The sequence below is a fragment of the Nanorana parkeri genome, unplaced genomic scaffold, assembly GCF_000935625.1.
Source record: "Nanorana parkeri isolate BGI_ZX_2015 unplaced genomic scaffold, ASM93562v1 scaffold400, whole genome shotgun sequence".
In the NCBI taxonomy this organism is placed as follows: Eukaryota; Metazoa; Chordata; class Amphibia; order Anura; family Dicroglossidae; genus Nanorana; species Nanorana parkeri.
Window position 1 is genome coordinate 56,658 of NW_017306668.1, and position 22,285 is coordinate 78,942.

A 22,285-nucleotide genomic window follows, 5' to 3' on the forward strand; every position below is an offset into this window, starting at 1 on the left:
ACGGCGGGGACGCGCATCTCCCGGATCCATCGGGAAAGGGAGAGGGGCGGTGCCGGCAGTGGACGATCCCACATCTCGGCAGGAAGGGAGGGGTTGTCGGCGGTACTGGGCAGGCGTGTCATCGCGTTAAACTGCGGAGCATGGGAGCTGTATGAGCGGACCCCCCTTCCCTCCCCCATAACAACAAACCCCCTCCTCCTCTACTCGGGCCGTCGGGATTACAGCCGTATCTCCTCAGCGCTGCTCTCCTCCCTGTGAGGCCCGCAGCTGGCTCCTGTAGCGGGAGGACAGGCAGCATGTCGCGCTCCGTGCTGCAGCCCAGTCAGCAGAAGCTGGCCGAGAAGCTCACCATCCTCAATGACCGGGGTGTCGGCATGCTCACCCGCCTCTACAACATCAAGAAGGTAAAGCGGGGGCGCTGCGGGGCTCTGAGCCTGTGTGCGGGGCCTCTGTGCCGGGCTCCATTACACGGGAAGAGCCGGGGCTGTACCGGTCCGGGGGCGGCCTGGTACACGGAGAGGGCAGAGGGGTACACGGGGGAGGGGGTGAGGGGCACACCTCCATTCCATCCAGCAGCAGAGCTCCCTGGGCGGTGCAGGCTGAGGGATCCCAGCTGCAGGGAGTGGGAGGAGGAAATCCTCCATGATGGCACAAATCACTGCTACACATCTCCTGCACGGATAGGAGTGTCCTGAGGGAGCTGTCATGGTCATCCTGATGATTCATGTACTATCATTCCCAGGGACTGCCCCAGCGATTACAGCCCTGACTGGAGAAGTTTACTGTCACAAGTCTGATTGTCTGTAATGATGATGAATTGCATCGGACGATGATCCATCTGGAGAAATGAGCAGCCCTGTGGTGGGCTCCCCTGTACTGCAAGGGTTAAATCTATAGGGAGAAGGTGTAACCCCCCCACACACACACACCGTACAATCCGATTGTACTATCTTCTTCAGCCATGAGGAGGATGTGCGTTTGTGGGCACTTGGCGTGCATCTCCATTGATCTGCATTGGGTTCCTGGATGTGCGCCAAAAGTACAAGTTGCAAATTTGATGCAAATGCGTGGGGAAAAAAGAGCGTTTGCTTGGACGCGTCTGGGCTGCCATTACCTACTAATGGCGACGCGAGTGTGAATGTGCGTTAAAGCCCGGTCGTAGATCTGCCAACAACTATGTGGTGGAAGGGTCTGGCTGGAGAGGTTTGGTAGGGCCCTATTGGATAGAATTGGTAAATTTTAAAAGCTGATTGCACGGAGAGATTGCAACGTGTATGGTGACCCTATCATGTACCTTTGTCCTCGCTCCTGCACTCTCCTCTTTGATACTTAAGGTTATGGTGGTTCCTCACGTCCAATATAGCATCACATGTCCCTGCGTTGTAGATGATGGCGTGTGGCTGAATTTATCCACTTGGAGAGGTTGCTCCTGGCAACCAATCAGCTTCTCTTTTTATTTTCTAAAGCTGGCCATACACCTATAGATTATCTGCAGATTTTCTATGGCCAGATGGAGAAAGTGAAAAAGATTCCTCCATCTAGGGTAGCGTAGTGGTTAGCGCTTCTGACTTGCTGCACTGGGGTCCCTGGTTCGAATCCCGGTCAGGTCACTATCTGACCGGGAGTTTCCTCCCACACTCCAAAGGAAGGTAAATTGGCCCTGTATGTATGTATGCATGTGAGATAGGGACCTTAGATTGTAAGCTCCATGAGGGCACGGACTGATGTGAATGTGCACGATGTAAAAGCGCTGCGTAAATTGTTGGCGCTATATAAATAAATCTATACTAAGCTGTGTGGATGGAGGAATCTCCCACTGGGCCAAGCTTCAGTATCTTGCTAGTCGGCCCCGCTGGCTGTCAAAACATCTGAACAATGCCTGCATCCAGTCAGATTGTTCAGGTATTTTGGGCTGACGAAGCAAGATACTGAAGCTTGGCCCCGTGAGAGATTCCTCCATCCACACAGTTTAGCGTAGGTTTTGATCTGTTGCACAATCTAACCATAGAAAATCTGCAGGTAATCTATAGGTGTATGGTTTATAGGTGCAGCTTTACACGCCTGGCAATGAGGGGACCTGATCTTTCTCTGCTCACTTAGGTGTAGCCTACATATTTTTTTTTAGCTTTATTTTGTTAGTAGTGTAGTGAAGGGTTAAACTGGCTTGGTTATTTTATTTATTTTGCTGTCTGAATACCATTTGGGGAATTTCCTTTTATCTTCCTTTCCCAGAGATGCAACAGGAAGTGAGAGGAAATCTCTAAAGGTGCCCATACACTGCACGATTCACGTACGACAATCGTAAGATCAATGCCGCACGCGCACACTGCCGGTTCAGCATTGCGGTCATCGGAAGCCCGCCACTCGGGGGCGGGCTTGCGATGATCGCAAGTACGATCTGCCTGTTCAAGATGGGCAGATCGTACGTTTTTTTTAAAAATGACTTTACATCCATCGCAAGACTAAGGTATGGCCACCTTTTAGTGAGGGGACTTCCCATCTCCCCATCGCCCTCCTAACGAACTGTCCTGTCTATCGTTATATTGTGCAGATCTGGACAATAGGCTCTCTTCCTATTCTGGGGGCCAATCCAACATTTTGGGTTTCTCTTCACTTTCTTTATCAATGGCAATGGTCACCAATACAAATAGAGGGGTGAATCTCCCCAACTCGGGACACAGACAGCAATTTAAAAAAAAACACAACAGAGGGTCTAACTCTTCCCCGATCTATGGACAGCTAAAAAGTGTTTTGCTTAGAGATGCACATTACCTTGCAGGTCTCCTTCACAATCTGTAACTGGACAGTGACAGGAGAAGCAGCAGACTGATCAAGATCATATCTCTGTCGCTCTATTCTGTCCTCCTATCAGCGTGCTCCTTTTACTGCAACACACCTGATTCACTCATCATGTTACTTCCCCTCCCCCTTATTAAGCTCTGCTGTACAGGGACTACATGAGGCTGATGCACATCACACTGAGGAATGTACACTGCTTGTATGTAAATAATACATCTAGAATGTGATTATTAGAGCTGTGTTTGTCATCTTTCTGTGGCTCAGCTTTAATAGCTGCTCTGTATTTTATGAACAAACTGGTATGAATACTGGGATTACTGCAAACTGGTATGAATACTGGGATTACTGCAAACTGGTATGAATACTGGGATTACTGCAAACTGGTATGAATAACAATGCCGCACGCGCACACTGCCGGTTCAGCATTGCGGTCATCGGAAGCCCGCCACTCGGGGGCGGGCTTGCGATGATCGCAAGTACGATCTGCCTGTTCAAGATGGGCAGATCGTACGTTTTTTTTAAAAATGACTTTACATCCATCGCAAGACTAAGGTATGGCCACCTTTTAGTGAGGGGACTTCCCATCTCCCCATCGCCCTCCTAACGAACTGTCCTGTCTATCGTTATATTGTGCAGATCTGGACAATAGGCTCTCTTCCTATTCTGGGGGCCAATCCAACATTTTGGGTTTCTCTTCACTTTCTTTATCAATGGCAATGGTCACCAATACAAATAGAGGGGTGAATCTCCCCAACTCGGGACACAGACAGCAATTTAAAAAAAAACACAACAGAGGGTCTAACTCTTCCCCGATCTATGGACAGCTAAAAAGTGTTTTGCTTAGAGATGCACATTACCTTGCAGGTCTCCTTCACAATCTGTAACTGGACAGTGACAGGAGAAGCAGCAGACTGATCAAGATCATATCTCTGTCGCTCTATTCTGTCCTCCTATCAGCGTGCTCCTTTTACTGCAACACACCTGATTCACTCATCATGTTACTTCCCCTCCCCCTTATTAAGCTCTGCTGTACAGGGACTACATGAGGCTGATGCACATCACACTGAGGAATGTACACTGCTTGTATGTAAATAATACATCTAGAATGTGATTATTAGAGCTGTGTTTGTCATCTTTCTGTGGCTCAGCTTTAATAGCTGCTCTGTATTTTATGAACAAACTGGTATGAATACTGGGATTACTGCAAACTGGTATGAATACTGGGATTACTGCAAACTGGTATGAATACTGGGATTTCTGCAAACTGGTATGAATACTGGTGGATTACTGCAAACTGGTATGAATACTGGTGGATTACTGCAAACTGGTATGAATACTGGTGGATTACTGCAAACGGTATGAATACTGGGATTACTGCAAACGGTATGAATACTGGGATTACTGCAAACTGGTATTAATACTGGTGGATTACTGCAAACTGGTATTAATACTGGTGGATTACTGCAAACTGGTATTAATACTGGTGGATTACTGCAAACTGGAATGCACCCCAGCAGGTTCCTCGGACCGGCGTGTGCCCCAGCAAATTACTTTTGCTATCTTTCTTCTGGGGTTCATGTTAAGATGTCATTGTGTAGATGGGATCTCTCCAGGATGACATCGGGTGTCACGACACTTGATGTGTGCAGTTGATGAAAGCACTTGGCTCATGCCCACGGGTATACAGTACGTTGTGTACTGATCGGTACTCTATACAGGTTTGAACAAAGTGGGGGTGTACACTATGGCCCCTGCACGCTGCTCTGTTTTGGTCCGAAGCATTGAGCTGCATAAAGCAAAAATAGTAAAATCTTTGTTCAGCATCTTGTGTATGGGCTGTATTTTGTGATGTACACATGTAAACATGTGTGCTTACATTTACATGTGTGCAGTGTACACGGACTGTATTGGTTGCCCTTTTCCCCATGACATACCACTAGTGAGTAGCCAGTGACTCCATCACTGATTATACACGAGATGTTGACATCTCCCCCCTGAATTTGTCGTTCATAGATGGCAGTACATACACAGATTGACCTCGTCTGATTCTGACTGACTGTGCAAGGTCATTCTGTGCATGAACTGCGTCCTGAATGACTAATCGAAGGGAGATGTAAACCTCCATAGTGTGTATCAGCGACACTGCACACTTATATGTTGGCCGTAAACAATGGTGGTGAACAGGGCCCATGTATGAATGTAAACATGACATGCGCACAGACAAGCCTGCTGCTAGCAAGATCCTGGATAAAAAAAATGTTCACTGTATGCATAATCCCTACAAGAAACCTGTGTCCAGGGGGTATACAGATCAGGTGTTGTCTTCTCTGGCTGCATGCTTGTTGTAAGTCAGAGACTCGGGGAAAGCATTTGTATCAGGTTATGCTATGGCAGCCCTTATGTGACACATCATAGGATGCTTTAACCACTTTCCGCTCACACAAATGCAGGGAACATGTTCTGTGGATCGGAATGATTATTGCATTGATTATAGATTTGTAATCATTGGAGGAAGTCACTGAAGTTAATATTTGGCATATCGGTGACATTAGGAATGTGTCCCAGATAATAGGTGTTTGCTTGGACTGTCTGTACAGATAAGTTGTGTTTACCTAGACATCGTATGAATAATGTAAACTGAGGAACAACTGTTCTCCTTGGCAGCCAATCATATTCTTCCTTTCACTGCCACGTAATGCATTGCGGCTATGACCAGAAATTGAAATAAAAGTTTTGGGTAAAGTAATTTAATTTTACAGTAAGAAGGCTCTGCTATGAATTCCACTGGTAATGTGGAGGGCCTTATGGTTTCTGTAAGCTCCCCTCCCCTGACCTGTTTGGTTATTCTCTTCATGGTACAGAATAGATTTAGATTTCAGGACTGTTGTCAGATGTACTTTACTCAATGGTGTTTCATCAGCTAGCTTGTGACTTGGCAGTCGCTGTTATTGCCCCGACTTGGTCCGCATTGTTCAGCTGAGGATCAGTGCAGAAGGCATCACGGGGAAAGATTTTGTAAGAGGGCAATAGATTTTTAAAGCTGAACTGAGATAAGCCAGTATTCGTTACAAGAGCCATTTTGTATTGTTACTTTGGTGAACTTTGTGTATTTCTTTATAGATCTGTGCAGTAATCCAGTTGCCCCTGTGTGGGAGCTTCCTGTCACTGCTAGTCTCTTCTTGTGCAGGGTGACTGGTCTCGTATCCGCCTCCTTTTGTAGTTTTCTGCCTGTAGTAGGTGGGGTCTGGTGAGTGCCTCCCACAGTTCTACTCTGCATAATCTATGTGCACCACTGTAAAAAATATCACATTGCATTTGATGCATCCAAAGTGAGGTATATATTTTAGTAAAAGTGTTTGTGCCTGGAGTGCATATTTAACCATTTCTGGGCCACAATACGTACATATACGGCGGCCTGCAGAAATGGATAAACTAAGAACACGGCTGCCACAGGTGGCGTTGGCTGTTCAGGTACAAGCGATCTGGCGTCTATTAGAGCTGCAGCTAACGATTATTTTCAAAATCGATTAGTTGGACGATTATTAAGTTCGATTAATCGGTTAATCGGATAAAAACATTAAATACATTTAAAAAAATGGCTCCAGTGATGGACTACTAGTTTGTATTGAGATTTCAGTCCATCACAGGAGCAAGCTTGGAGCGGTGAAGTAAAGAAAAGGAAAAAAAAACTGTGGTGTGCAATATAGTGAAATGAAAAGTGTAAAATTATACAGCAATTAATGTAGAATGGCACCGCCTATTAAGGACTACAAAGCCCAGCAATAGTACATTATAGCTGGTGGTATTCCGCATTGCGCTGTATAATATATTATTCCTTGATTTGTAGTCCTCCATACAGCGCAATGCAGAATACCACCAGCTATAGAGGACTACAACACCCAGCAATAGTACATTATAGCTGGTGGTATTCCGCATTGCGCTGTATAATATATTATTCCTTGATTTGTAGTCCTCCATACAGCGCAATGCAGAATACCACCAGCTATAGAGGACTACAACACCCAGCAATAGTACATTATAGCTGGTGGTATTCCGCATTGCGCTGTATAATATATTATTCCTTGATTTGTAGTCCTCCATACAGCGCAATGCAGAATACCACCAGCTATATAGGAGTACAACAAATCCCAGCAATACATTATAGAGCACCATGTGTGGGAAAGTGCAGTCTTTCCTGAGTAGTCTTCCAGCAACTTGTTTCTGAGATCGGGCCTATTGGCGGCGGCTGTCATTCCCTCACGCCTGCTCCTCCTTACTTCTTCTCCCTGCGCACCTGTGCCAATCGTGGATTTGGGCGAGCACTGAGTGTGAGGAGGTGTGGATGCGGGCGGGCCTGGCAGCGGCGAGCGTGAGGTGGGGAGGAGGTGTGGCGTGCAGCGTGTGTGGAGCCGTGAACAGGGCCAACCAATCGGAAGCCGATTGATCGATTATTGAAAAAGTTGACAACTTTTTCAATAATCGATTATAATCGATTATTTCGATTAGTTGTTGCAGCCCTAGCGTCTATACATCGACGGATTGTTTGTACGGTGCAGCGCTGAGGCCGCTGCGTGCTTCCCTGGGCTCCGCTGTCCCTGTGCGCGGCCCTAGACTGGCATGGCAGGTCTCCCCCAGCAACGATCGGAAAGAGATCAGCAGGCTTCCAGCTGCTGACCTCTCCTCTGATCACTGGACCCGGACGTGATGTGTATTACATCACTTCTGGTCTTACTGTTTACATTCTCCAGCTCTTAGAGCCAGGAGAAGAAGCTGGGGAAGCAGATGTCTGCTTCCTCAGCTTCTTTGGGGTCCCTAGGTAATATTAGGGGTCTGCAAGACCCCTGTTGTCTCCATAGGGTGTGACAGGTCCTCTTCATCTGCTATTACATAGGGTGCTTGTTTGTCCCTTTTGTGATGGCTATAAGGTTAGTGTAAAAAAAAAAAAAAAAAAAAAAATGTCACTTTGGGCACTCAACTGATGAGCGGTAAAAGCTTTTAAATTGTCCTCCTATAGAAAATTTTTGGTATTGTAGTTTTTTTGCAGCTTCGCAGGCGAATGCAATTTTAAAGGCTTGACATGCTTGTTATCTATTTACTGGACGTGGCCCTGTCTTTTATATTTTACCAAAAAATTGGGTATTATATTCTGTTTCTGTGCACTAACTTCCATTTTAGTGTATTGTATCCTAAAAATACTGGTTTGATAAGCATTTGCGCAAATACCGTGCAAAAATTGCAACTAGCATTTTTTTAATTCTACAGGAACTCTGCTTTCAGAACATATCATTATTTGGGGGTTTGAAGCTTGTTTTCTAGCCAAAAATTCAGATGATATCAAGTGTGTGCAAATAGTAAGAAATTGCTCCGTACTACAAGTGGTTAAACAAATGTGTCCAAGTACATGATTTGTCTGTGCATGGTGGTTGTTGTAGTACAGATGATATGGTACGTGGAGATCAGATTTTGCTTAAGGAACACAGACAATTAAGGACATGTTGAATATCTATGTAAGCTTAGTATGGCCTTTTTGTTTGCATGTAGTATTTGTATTTCGACATGGGTTTCATTTTGCTATGTTACAAGGAATATGGTCAAAGCACACATGTGCTCAGTTTTCATCCATGTATTTCTGTATTACGTGTCTTAGTACGTGATCTGTGTGTCTTCTGGGCCAGTTCCCTCCAACAGCACATTTTATACAAAGAGGAAGCTAGCTTAGGAATGACAAGTGACTTGTGTTCATAGCCATTCACAGGCTTACTTCCTACTTTCCTGTACAGTTGGTCTGGAGACAGCACAGACGTTGCTACTGGTATATGTTCAGGGTTCTAGTATACTGACCTTCCTTGGTTGTAAAAATGGCAGCTATATACTAATGTGGAGAAAAATCCTACTAGAGGGTGATTTGTGTTTCTAAGGACCATGTCACACTAGTGATGCTGTCAATGGTGGCAAATCACCAACTACAGGAGCTCTTAAGAGATCTCTATACTGACGGGCCATAGTCTGAGCTAAATGATTACACTGGCTGTCAATTGTTTCCAAGACCTGAACCAACTCTAAAATAGACGGAATGTATACAGTAGTGGTTTTGTGCCCAAACGTTTTTCGCTTTAAATAATTATAAATATATTAAGTGACATTAAACCCTCAGAGGAGCGTACGGATCAGGTCAGCACACAAAACGGACGTCGTGTGAACGGGCCCTAAACAAGACTCCTTTTTACTTGTTTACCTATATTCTTAGCTGTTTTGTAAATAGATGGTTGTTTTATAGAGCTCAGTATGTACATTTTTAAATATAAAATGGGAGGACAAATAGATAATGAATTAAGGAGCCAGCACCATTGACAACAGCGAGAGAAACCCTCAAAAATTTGGCGCCATCTGTAATGCTAAATGAGTATTTGTTACCTGGCTCCTGGGATTGGTCCTACTGATTTAAAATAGCCTTTTAATATTGACCTAAACCCCCTAAAGTTTCCGTGTGGTGTTTTTTTTTTTTTTTTCAAGTCCCAGGAATTTAATTACGAATGTGCCTTGACTCAAACTAATGTTCTGGGACAAGCATGCAGCCAGAATGTCACACTTTTTGGATTTCATTGGTTAGGTGCTTTCCCGGGTCAATAACGTGGTGAATTGAGAGATAAGGATGACAGCCCTGGGTCTGTACCTGTGAAAGCCAAGGCAGCAGTGGCAACTTGCATAGTTTTATTCACGCAGGTTGTCTGGAAAAGCACACAGGGTAAAACGAGCTACCCGCTCATTCAGGAATAGCTGTTGTGCACCAGTGTGACCATTGATATTTTTCTTGTCAGTGACCTAAGAACCTCTTTTTGAATACCAGCCTGTAGTGAATGTGAGGTGTTGTCAAACTAATGCAATGTTGGCTGCTTCTATCATACAGAAAGCCTGCGCTAGACAAATCCCTGAAGCCAGGTAGTCTATGCTCCTTACAAATTACAACTGGCACATAACTCCTAAAAACTCCTGCTGGCTCCTGGATTGGACAGACTGGCTCCTGAATTCCATATAAAGTTGTCCGCCCCTGAATTAAAACACCCCTGTCCCCTAGTGCTAATAAAAATTCCATCATTTTGCAGATTTGGCAGCAGGATGTTGAGTGACATGGCTGTGGTTGTTCTTTCTTGATTCAGTGATAGTTGGTAGTGGGCGCATCTTGGCTATCGCTGAATTTTTATAGTTCTGTCCTAGTAATATAGACATTCACGAAAGGTCAAGTGGTGTCTTCTTTTCTATATGTAAACTGCAATAAATTCATTACTGGCATTTCTTTTTTTCATTAACAAGATTTACACCTAATAAAGAAGGTCACAAAGGTAAAAGTTTTTTTTTTAAGTACGCCTATCATAAAATAAATATTGACCTGCTTCTGAAAATGCCTGTTGCTTGGATGTGTCTGGCTTCAGTACTTCTGAGTCCCTGACTTATAACAAATAACAGCCAAAGGGAAAACAGAGTCATTTACATGCAAAAGAAGAATACATCTACTTATCCGTGTGTTGAAATGCCACCACTTCAATGTTCCCCAAAACGCTGCAGGTATTCAAAACTTGTGGGTGTGTGAAAGACCTGTTCCCCCGCCGCACATCACTTGTATGTTCATACCAACACACATTATCAGTTGAACAATCATGATGATATTTTTCTACATTGAAAAAGAACATTTTATATAACTTGAAACATCTTTCCCCTTTCTTCTACTAGTAGAAATGGTGCTCATCTGCATTTCCGGTCTGCAGATGAAGTCAACAAGTGCAGAATTAGAGCTGACTTTTTTTCTTTTTAGACAAATCAGCTTACTGTGTACTTAGATTTACAGGAAAGCAATGTGCTGAGTGTTTTTGTGTTCAAATAACATCAGTTCTGAAAAATTTCAAGGGCCGGTGCACACCATAAACTCCACGTTCCAGTGCATTCGGCCTCTGGAACGCAAGCCGGATCCCTGTATTCAGGGTAGAGCTGCAGCTAACGATTATTTTCAAAATCGATTAGTTAGCTGATTTATTAAGTTCGATTTAATCGGATAAAAAATTAAAAAATAAAATACATTTTAAAAATGGCTCCAGTGATGGGACTACTAGTTTGTATTGAGATTGTAGTCCATCACAGGAGCAAGCTTGGAGCGGTGGAAGTAAAAAAGAAAAAAGAAGTGTGGTGTGCAATATAGTGAAATGAAAAGTGTAAAATTATACAGCAATGAATGCAGAACGGCACCGGCTATAGAGGACTACAAAACCCAGCAATACATTATACAGCGGAATACCTCCAGCTATAGAGGAGTACAACACCCAGCAATAGTACATTATAGCTGGAGGTATTCTGCATTGCGCTGTATAATGTACTTTTGCTGGGATTTGTAGTCCTCTATACAGCGCAATGTAGAATACCACCAGCTATAGAGGAGTACAACAAATCTCAGCAATAATACATTATACAGCGCAATGCGGAATCCCACCAGCTATAGAAGAGTACAAAAAAATCCCAGCAAAACATTATACATACAGTGTACAATGTATTGCTGGGATTTGTAGTCCTCTATAGCTGATGGTATAATATACAGCACAATGTACCATCAGCTATAGAGGAATACAAATCGTCGATGGATGCGGGCAGTGAGCGTGAGGCGGGGAGGAGGTGGAGCGTGGATGCGGGCGGGCGGATCTGGCAGCGGCAAGCGTGAGGTGGGGAGGTGTTGTGGCGCGCAGCTGTGTGGAGCCGTGAACAGGGCCAACAAATCGGAAGCCGATTAATCGATGATTGAAAAAGTTGACAACTTTTTCAATAATTGATTATGTTGATTTTAGTTGTTGCATCCCTAGTTCAGGGGCGGGAGTGGCGTGGCAGTACATTGAAGTCAATGGCACTGCAGCCATGCCCCCGCCCGCAGTACAATCGCCTGCACCCGGAATGCAGACATATTAGTGTCTGTGTTCCGGTACTGTGCGTTCTGCAAAAATAGTCTTTGCAGTATTTTTGCAGAACACACTGGACCGGAATGCAGACACTATGTCTATGTTCCTGGTGCGGGCGATCGCACTAGGGGAGTGGCTGCAGGGCCATTGACTTCAATGTACCGCCACGCCCCCTCCCGCCCCTGAACACAGGTAGCCAGCCGACTTGCTTTCCAGTGGCCGTACGCACTGGAACGTGGAGTTTGTGGTGTGAACCGGCTCTAAAAATGGACCAAAGAACATTAGTTTCCCTTTTAAGCTTTCCTTCTTCTCCATGTGTTAACCTTTTATGGATGTGAATACTTTTCTTCATGAAGTAGAAGTAAATAAGGCCTAACTTATTGTTTGAATAAAAGAGTTGTGTATTCTTCAATATTGATTTACTTTGTGTATTTTTTCCAGATCTGTGTGATACATTTTCTCGCCACAGGAGCTACCTGCAATAAAGGCCAGTCACCACTGCTCTCCTTGTGCAGGGTGACTGGTCTTGTCTCCGCCCCCTCCTGTAGTTTTCTACAGGCAGCCTGTAGTAGGTGGGGCCTGCTGCGTCACTCTCAATGTTCTGCTCTCTGCAAGAGCTATGTACAGCAAAGCATATCCCCGCTACTACCCGGCGGTCTCAACATGTGGGTTCCACTTTTTTTATTTCAGTACAAATGGCACTGTGACAAAAGCATAACCGGAGCCAAAGACAAAAAAACATTGTACCAAGCTTCAAATACTGAGTGCAGTTGGATGGCTAAATAATTCTAGGGGGTATTTTAATTCATGGCAGAGTTGATTTCTTTCCCCAAACAAGTGCATCTTCTTGCATGCTGCTGACATATTTGTAATAACTGAATACTACTATCAGTGGTCAGAAGGCATGAGACGTGACTGTTTTATTATGCTACATATTTTTATGTGTGATAATTAGTCATCATGCTGTGCTCCACTTATCAGATGTCCGTTTACTGCTATTGTTTAAAGAATGATTAGACCCGAGGGAGGTGATCTGAACAGAAAGAGCAGTCAAAGCTTTTGAGGAATTGAGGTCAGAAGCCTTGTTGCTATTGTGGTTAAATATATGGGGAGTAAAAGGGAAGTGCAACTGATTTATAAAATTTAGCTGCAATACATAATTGAAGGGCCTTGTCATGTTAAAGAGACAATGTCACCTTGCTCATTAAAGGATAACTATGGGGTCAGTGTCTTTCCCCATAGTTCTCCTTAGGGTAAACCTAAGCTCAGTATACCGTGAGGCAGAGGCAGCTGTACCCGCCCCCTCCCCGTCCCTTCCGCCAGTCAGCGCTGGCAGATCGGAGCGGGGAGAGGGGAATCCAGCCCTCCCCCTGTCACGGCAGAGAGCTGTGACAGGATCGAGAGGTGAGTGAACCTGGTATGTGTTCGCTCACCTCCCGATCTACTGAGCCGACCTGTGACAGTCTCATTGTCACAGGTCGGCTAGAACTATGAGGTGAGTGAAAAGCACTCGCCTCATAGTTCTCCTTTAAGTAACTGCTCAGGTTCTCCAATGCAGCTGATGATCATAGTACACTAGCAGTCTGTACCTGCATAGAGAAGCATGCTATTTAGCTACAGCTGAAATACTGTAAGTGGCTACAAATTGTCAGAGCATGTAAACGGAGAGATATGTGACAAAGTTACAATTCTATCGCACTGTTTCTCTATTCATCGATGCCCGTATAATGTAGCTTGTATATAAAGTGTTAAAGTAGTACTGTATCTCATGCTTCTGCAAAACTCTAGATACACTACGTCCACTGGCATTGCTCCATCTAGGTTGCTATTCTCCATCACACACAACGCAAAAAAATAAAAATGTTGCTATAGAAACATAAAAACAAACGTTTAATAAAAAGGAAAAAAACTTGCACAGCACAATGCAGTTCAGTGTGAATGGACCCTCACAGTTAGCCTCAGCCGTATTGTAATTCTAGCCACAAATACTCTGAACCCTCACAACTATCATTAGTAAGGTTGTGTCTCAAGCTCGTTCACTTTCAGATTGCTTTTCACATAAGTTTACCCCTCCCACCTTCTAATAATCCTGTCCTCTGAAACAGGTTGTATTCTTGTACATTAGTTGCCAAGTCACGCAAGACGTCTAGCCAAGTTTATATTACTCCGAGGAAGTCGAAGTCCTCCTCGAGTAGTAGACAATCTCTCTATACTAAGTGCCCCTTTTGATGCTTGCTCTCTATTTGTTGTGCCTGTTTCCATTCCCTCTCCCCCCATATTCTAGTTTAAAAGCTCCTCAAGTCTAACCATTTTAGAAGAGTCAGATGGGGTTAATGAACAAGGCAGCAGCTCTAGTAACAAAATATTTAACATATCTCAGTGGCTGTCAGATCTGAGTTAAAGAGCCTGGATAGATTAAATGTAAACAAAGCTCCAGGACTGGATGGCTTACATCCATGGGTGCTTAGGGAACTTAGCCAGGTCATAGCCAGACCACTCTTCATAATCTTTATGGACACTTTTAATATCAGGCATGGTTCCCGCTGATTGGTGGAAAGCAAATGTGGTTTCAATATATATATTTAAAAAAAGGGAAATTAAGTATACCTGGTAACTATAGGCAAGTCGGCTTTAACGCCAATAGTGTGCACAATATTTGAAGGAATAGTAAGGGACTATATGCAGAAATTTGCCTATGAAAATGGTATTAAGTAGCAGGCAACATGGTTTCATAAAGGAATGTTTGTCAAACTAATCTATTGACATTCTATGAGGAAGTCAATATTAATTTAGACAGGAATACCAGTAGATTTCGTGTATCTGCACTTTGCTAAAGCATTTGATATAGTACCCCCAAGTGTTTAATTCATAAACTAAGGCCTATCAGTCTGGATGAATTTGTATGTACATAGGTGGAAAACTGGCTGCACGAATGGATCCAGAGAGTTGTAATAAATGGTTAATTTTCTTATTGGGCTAAAGTTGTGAGTGGGGTTCTTCAGGGATTAGTCTTGGGACCGATTCTGTTTATCCTATTCATAAACGACATAGAAATTGGAATAAATAGTTCAGTCTCTGTGTTTTGCTAATGATACTAAACTGTGTAGGGCAGTAAATGCTCAAGATGATACAGACTCCCTTCAACAGGACCTAGATAAAATTGAGGCCTGGGCTGCAAAATGGCAAATGTGATTTAATATTGAAAAATGTGAGGTTATGCACATGGGAGCGGGAACAAAGAATGTGTGGGCAAACTACTACTCGGGGAGTGCTCCACTGGGCAAGTCTGATATCGAGGAAAGACTGGGGGTGTGCTCATAGTTCACAGATTTAGCAAAAAATATGCAATGCCAAGTAGTAGCCAGGGAAGCAAACATGATATTATCCTGCATTAAAATAGGGATTTTGGCAAAACATAATTTTACCCTTTTTATAAATCACGGGTTCAGCCTCACCTTGAGTATGCAGTTCAGTTTTGGTCATCAACCTTCAGGAAAGATGTCTTCGAACCGGAGAGAGTTCAGAGAATTACTACAAAATTAATAAAGGGGATGGAAGGCCTTGGGGATTTTCCATTGCCACAACTGCGTGCCAAGCTTTGGAGAAAATCAGTGAGCCAATCACAGAAGCAGGAAATTTAATTTCTGGGGGTATTCTGTATATGAACAGTGTACAGCAGGCCTTTAAGTTGACATATATTGCATTGAAATTTCAAAGTAATTTAAATGATTTACAAAATATCTTGTGTACCAATTGCATATGCTGTATTCATTTTTCAAGAAAGTGGAGCTCTCCTTTAAACAACAGATATGGAGTTGAGAGCTTGGCAGGAGAGCAAAATCCATTGGTCATTTGAGCTCAATGGGTTTCCACCAATTTGATACAGGGTTACTTTTGAAAAACAATACTTTATATTGATCTGGGAATTCTTAAAACTAATGCAAGTTTTGGATAAACATACATATTTTTTTCCAATAAAACCATTATGTAAATGTTAAACTAATACACTTGGATTATTTTAATACCGGGCCTTTATATATTTGTCCTGTTATTTTTCTCCAAGTTGCTCACGCTGTGTGCTGCTTGCTATTCTTTCTGTACCAATTAAAAATGTGCGGTGAACCCTGTGAGTAATCCTCTGCTGTGTGTAGGTGGGAAGCACAGCAAGGCTGACGTTGATCAAGGCTAGCTTTCTTAGTATTGCCTGGATGCTGACAGGTTAGCTGCATACTCTCCACTGTTATACTAATTCACTTTCCACTTTTTCTGTGGCTATACTACTTGTTAAATTAATCCTTTAAGATTATTTTTTTTAATAAAGTTTGTTTTAAAACATGTAAATGAATGAGATCAGTTCATTTTTATATAGCCTTATTTTAGTTTAAAGAAACAGAAGCCATTAGAGCGGAACTCTTGGTAGAGTTCTCAATGCTCAGGTGAAATAAACACCTGGAGCTGTCTTTTCTGGCAAAGCAGTTCTAATTTTGTCTTGGCAGGTGTGATTTGTACACCTCTGCCATACAGCACAGCCAGCAAGATGAAGCCACAGTGAATACAGTGTCCCTGATGAGGTATCACTTCTGCTTGCTTCTCTTCTCTTGTCAGCCTGTTTTACTGATGGTGCATTAGTGCTTGCCCTGCCGCCCCCAGCCCCCTTTTCAATCTGAGGGCTGCTGTGCAAGGTATTACTGTGGCTGATATCAAGACTAATCTAGGCATTTATACTAGTTGTAAGTAAAAAATCATTAAAATCATTTTGAAGGAATTTGAAGCTGTTAAATGCTATTTGTGTGATTTTAATATTCCCGGAGTTCAGATTTAAAGTGACACTAAACTCAGACATTCAATTTTAAAAAGGCATTCAAGTACCCGAGCTATTAACAAAAATGTATCTTATTTGTGTATCACTCGGCTTTAGAGCCTCAAATCATCTCTAAGGCCCTGTTCACACCAGGGAGGTTGTGGATCAGCGCGGTTTCCATGCAAATTTTTTAAAAGGGCTGTTTTTAGGCGGTTTTAAATTGAGTTTCAGCGCTGAAACGCAATAAAAAATGTCCAAATCAACAAGGTTCCATTGAAATCTATATGGAAACCGCGCTGATCAGTGTGGAATAAAAGGGTCAGGGACCATTTTTGGTGCGGCAGGCAGTTCAGATCACGCGGAGCCGCATGAACGGTAACCATAGCAGTGTATGGGATTGCTCATGCCGGCGGTTCAGCGCGGCCGAACCGCCCTGGTGTGAATTACTTTACAACACACACAGGGACCATGGGGAACAACAGTAGACACCCTCCAGAAGGAAGGTTAGTGTCGGCACCAATTCAGAGCTGATTTGAGGATCTACAGCCGAGTGATACACAGATAAGTTAAATTTTTGTTAATAGTTCAGGTGCTTGAATACATTTTTAAACTTTAATTCCGGAGTTCAGTGTTATTTTAAATACAGGTACATGGAGGCGGTTTCACATAACAGCATCCCAGAGTCCTAAAACCTAAGGTTGTTGCCAATTTTTGGGAGGTGAAGTCAGCTTAGACCCACAACCTCACACATCTCACTCTTGGTCAGTGAGGCCTCTTCATCATAGCATTAGACCAGTAATGAGGAAAGAGGGAGATCCCCAGGAGTTATAGAAACTAAAGGTGTGTTTAAGTGCTTCCGTTTAGTTGCTTCTGTCAGTTCACAATGGTTTGTTATGTAGAGGAATAATTTGATTATAATTTTTATATATTAAGTAGTCTGTTGTATTTGGCCCTTATGTATGCGCAATGTGTTTGTTGCATATCAGTGTAGCTCAGTGATTGTGCTTTTTTTGTGTATCAGAAAAGCTTACCTCTTAATTGTATCTTTCACAAGTAGTTCCGCAAGGTTCCTGATGTTATGGATTCAGAGACAACAACTGGATATAAAATGTGTAAACCTGACTCGAGGTGCATTCTTACCTATGTGCAGGCATTACAGTGTGCATTGCATTCTCTAATTTAATGGCGCACATATGTGTTTGTGTGCTGATCCATTACTTGGGCCTCTACACACGTCAAAAATCTTTTTGAAATGCATCACATTGCGTGATGTGGGAACAAGACCCAAGACTGCTGCCACTCAATCTTTGGTGAAGCGAGCCAAAAGGAACCAAAATCCCCCCTCTAAATTATTGTAACGTGCAGTCTTGTCTTTTATTTACATGTCATCCTTGCAATTTAAAATTTAGAAATTTTAGAAAGACTGGCACCTGCCAGAATTGTATCTTAAACAGTTCTTTCCTTTTACTTCCGATAACTGAATGAGTCCATGGGAGTGGGGGATGAAAATAGTGTGTGTCTGCTCTGCATGGGCAAAGACAGATCCTTTTAAAGTGACACTAAATAAGATACAGCTGGCCATAGATATTCAATGATAATTGTGTAGGTTGGCTGTGGTGTATGCACTCACCTTAAATTATGCCTCCCTGATCTGATCATCTTCTTTCCTGTAGTTTTCATCAGTCCCTCCAGCGCTGGTGCTGGTATCTGATCCAGCGCAGACTGCTGTGTCTTCTGTGTCCCACGGAGTCTGTGCGGGTGCACGCTGCTGGGCTGCCTCCATTGACTTGTCTTGTGTCTCTCCTCGTCTCCCAGCCGAAGATCTGAACTGTGCATGCGCACGCCCCAAGATGCTTTGCGGCCACCTGAGGCTCTTCAGATCTTCGGACGGGAGTGTGCGGCGGAGACCAAGGTAAGTTTTTTTTTTTTTTTTTGTTTTTGTTTTTGTTTTGTTTTTTGTTTTAAATCCTTTTAAAGAAAAGTGTTATGTAATTATATATTTTTTTAAATATATGTGCATATATCTACTGCTTGCTAGCAGTAGATGTTTGCAAAAACTAAAAGTCCTTGTTCATATGGGCAACCAAGGGATGGTAAAAACTTTTCAAAAGAACGGTGGAACCTGCCATGCATGTAAACAAACCCTTAGATAAGTGCTGGGGATATCTGGCTGTTCAGCCCAAGCCTAGCATACATTTTAATAAGGCTGGCATATACAGAGGCTTGAGGGTGTACAGTTTGTACTTGTGTGTCTAATTGCTCTTACGTGTTTTATGGGCACCCTGAAGGGCTGTGCAAATTGTAGTTTGAGGCCACCTGATTCCCCACCTTTATCAGGCTGTGATCCTTCTGCACACAGTGTTTAGAAGGCTGAACGAGTGTCCGCACTGGAAACCCCTTACACGGTTTGTCAGTTACTTGTGAATGAACCTTAATACGTATTGAAAGCAAACATGCGGTTTCCTCCTTCTTCTTTTTTTTGTTTTTTTGTTCTTGTTAATGTGCAGTCGATGTTTATGGTTTAATGTAGGTTAATGTCTGCTTGCAAAAAAATCCTTTTTTAGCTTTTTGATTTTCTTAGTGATCAGAACTTGATCTCATTGATTTGATATGCGTTTGTTATTGTAGCAGCTCTACAGTGTTGGGAGATAGAGAACTCAGGGGAAGGGAGTGTCTATATTTATATGGGAGAAGTTGCTCTACTACATTGACGGGTGTAGCTTGAAACTTCATGATGTACAGACTGAGAAATAAAATGCAGTGCAGGAAATGTTGTCATCTGTACAGCTGCATGTCATTTTGCCAGTGATGCATAATTACCTCTTCAGCTCACCAGTCAGGTCACTTTTCCATTGTACTTAGACCGTTACTGGTATCATTCATTAGTATTTGGTAAACTTGTCCTTCCCCTGTGATTTGTATCAAATTGTTGTCTATTAGATTAGTCAAGCTGGTAACAGTGACCGTTTAAGGTCTAAGGTTTTGCCAAAAGAGTGGTGAGTGGCAATTCTATGGGCTGGGAGATGTGGATGGCTATCGGTGCATAATGCAGATATCTGGCACTTTTTTTTCCTCTAGTACCCTGCGTGGTTGGTTCTGGTTAGGCTGACTTCCAGGACTCTTGGTCGGCACATTTGCTTCCCCAAGTGTCCATCTAGATAGATTAGAACCTTGGTCGATACTATGGCAGAGTCGGCGTCACGGAGAAGCAATGCATCCCAAAATGAATTTCTTGTCCATTGAGGGCCAAGAAGTCTTAAGGTGCCCATACACTGCTCGATTCTCGTACGAGAATCGGGCGAAATCCCACGATCGTACGAGAATCGAGCAGTGTGAACTAAAGGTGCCCATACACTGTACGATTCTCGTGCTAGAATCGCGGGAAATCCCGCGATCGTACGAGAATCGTACAGTGTATGGAAGGCGTGCGACCGTTTCTACTGTACGGTCGCACGTCTTCCATCGAACAAGCAGGCTGGAAAACCCGCCGGGAATCATACGATTCTCGGCGAGTGAGTGGGCCTGCTTGTTCGACAACTGTACGATTCTCGGCGGGTTTCTAGCCTGCTCGCCCGATAGCTGCGGAACGGGCCGATGTGCATCGCCGTCATCGGAAGTACGATCTGCCCGTCCAAGGTGGGCAGATCGTACGGGCTTTCAAGAAGCATATGACCATGGTCGTAAGGTGTATGGGCACCTTTTAAACATTCAAGTTTTTTTTTTTTATACTGCTACTACAGGAGAATTGGACACTGTCAAAAAAAACAACAACCTATAAGACGGTACAAAGTTATACCTTCCACTACCAGCATGTTGTTCTAGGAATATTTACTTCCGTCAGCAAACTTGTACTTGTTGTACATTTAGGTGGTTATTTATAATTTTTATATTTCCACTAACCTTGTGCTGAGATGTAATGTATTTGGTACATATTGTGCCATTAGGTGAGCTAGGAGGACATTGAACTTGGTAAACATGTCCTATTCATAACTGAAAAGACAAGCATGCCACAGCAGTATGGTTTATGCCATAAGGCTTGGCTAGAATGGTTGCAGAAAAATTCATCCTAAAGAGGGTTTATTTGGAAATTTCCTAAGTATGCATTTGTCTGAGTAAAAACGTAACTAACTGTCCAGTCAGAGTGGACGCAGAATGTGAGCTGCAGAGGCACCCGGTATGCTCGTATCCTTTTTATTGTACATACAGCATCAATCAATGGCATTGCCTTTTTCCATATACATGTATATGGAGTTGAGGATACAGTACGAGTAGTTGAATATTGAGCTGTCATTCTGTCTATAACTTTGCCTTCCATAGAATGCTGAGCTAAAAAGTAGTCTGTAATGCTACAAGGAAAACTGCCATCCATTTGGCTGCAAACTGAGCTTCCTGTTACCCCTTCATTTATTAGAGGACCTATGACCTAATAATGGTGAGGGCACGGACACTAAAAAAATAAATTCCACTCTAAATGAATGCGTTCCTATGTGATATGAACCTGTTGCTTCTTCTGATTATAGAGACAGTCGTTATAGGGCTCTCCACAACCCAGCAACTTGGATTGTTTTGATCCATTTTAGAAGTAACATGTTCTTGAAAATCATTAAGTTCTGATTTACGCCAAGCCAACAGCTTTTTCACGTTAGCGTTTTTTTATGAGCAGATTGTGACACATTGATGTGTCACAATCTGCTCAAAACCGCATGAATCCAATTGCAACACACTTTTCCAAGCGTTTTCTATTGACTTGATGAGGACAAAACAAGCTATGCTCAGCCAAAAAGAAGCTGAGGTGAGAAGAGGGACCATAGGAATTAATGGGATTTTTTGAGGGAAGCTTTTTGTAGTGCTGGATTAGCTGCGACAATACTCTCTGTAAACCAGGCCTAAAGAAGAACTCCAGGAAAAAAAAATGATTAACCCTTGCAGTGGGGCTTCACCTGCACTGCAAGGTTTAAGTGCTCATTTGTGTCTAAGCGCTAAAAAAAAATAAAGTTGTACTCACCAGATCTGAGCCTTCTTATTGTTAGCTCAGATCAATACAATAGCGCTTGTGGCAGCTGATGGATCAACTTTCTCACAAAAAAATGACCTTCACACACTGTGCTGTTCCCTCAGGACTAGGGAACCTAGAAACTCTAAAAACAAAAGCACAGAGCGCCCCGACATGTGCAAGATTGTGTTTATTGTAGACTTACAAAAAAAAACAGTAAAAACATGCTCACAAGTGCAGTAATAATCTCCTTCAATCAGAGTGTGGGAAGTACATAACCCGTATTAGGCACACAACCCGTATTAGGCAATCTACACAGAAGACCCCGATCTGCTGGCTGGCATGTTGCCTCACGGCTGATCGTCCGAGTGTGCGGCTAATGCGTTTCCGGGGCATGCCCCCTTCATCAGAGCCACCAACCGTGAGCTAGCCTGCACGTTAAAACTAAAAAGCCACTAATCAAGTGCCTGTCCTGAAGTTACCAATCAGAAGGCTTCCGGATTACCAAGGAGACCAGCTATGTTTATACCTTTTGTAGCTGGCTTGATAAGACACAGAACGGATGAATCCCACGCCCTGGAACACTGGGGAAAAAACATTGATAATATTGGTAATGACTCCGCCACCTGGTATTTTAAAAACTACAACACATCCACCTGATAGCAGCTTTGTCCCCCTCCTAAAGCTCACTAATGTATAAACCATAAAAAGCAATACATTAAACATAATATATTAATATATTTAAAAACAATATTA

The 22,285-nt window shown here is 43.1% G+C and overlaps 1 protein-coding gene across 3 annotated transcripts in view; it reads left to right on the top strand.

Annotated features, from left to right (window-relative positions):
- Nucleotides 1-211: 211 nt before the first annotated feature.
- The window catches only part of NCKAP1 (NCK associated protein 1), a 114,127-nt gene continuing 92,053 nt past the window's right edge, over nucleotides 212-22,285 (top strand). For all 3 annotated transcript variants that reach the window (XM_018559500.1, XM_018559501.1, XM_018559502.1), the window contains exon 1: nucleotides 212-404. In XM_018559500.1, the coding sequence (XP_018415002.1) occupies nucleotides 297-404 (108 nt within the window). In that variant the 5' untranslated portion in view covers nucleotides 212-296. The remainder of the gene's footprint in view (nucleotides 405-22,285) is intronic.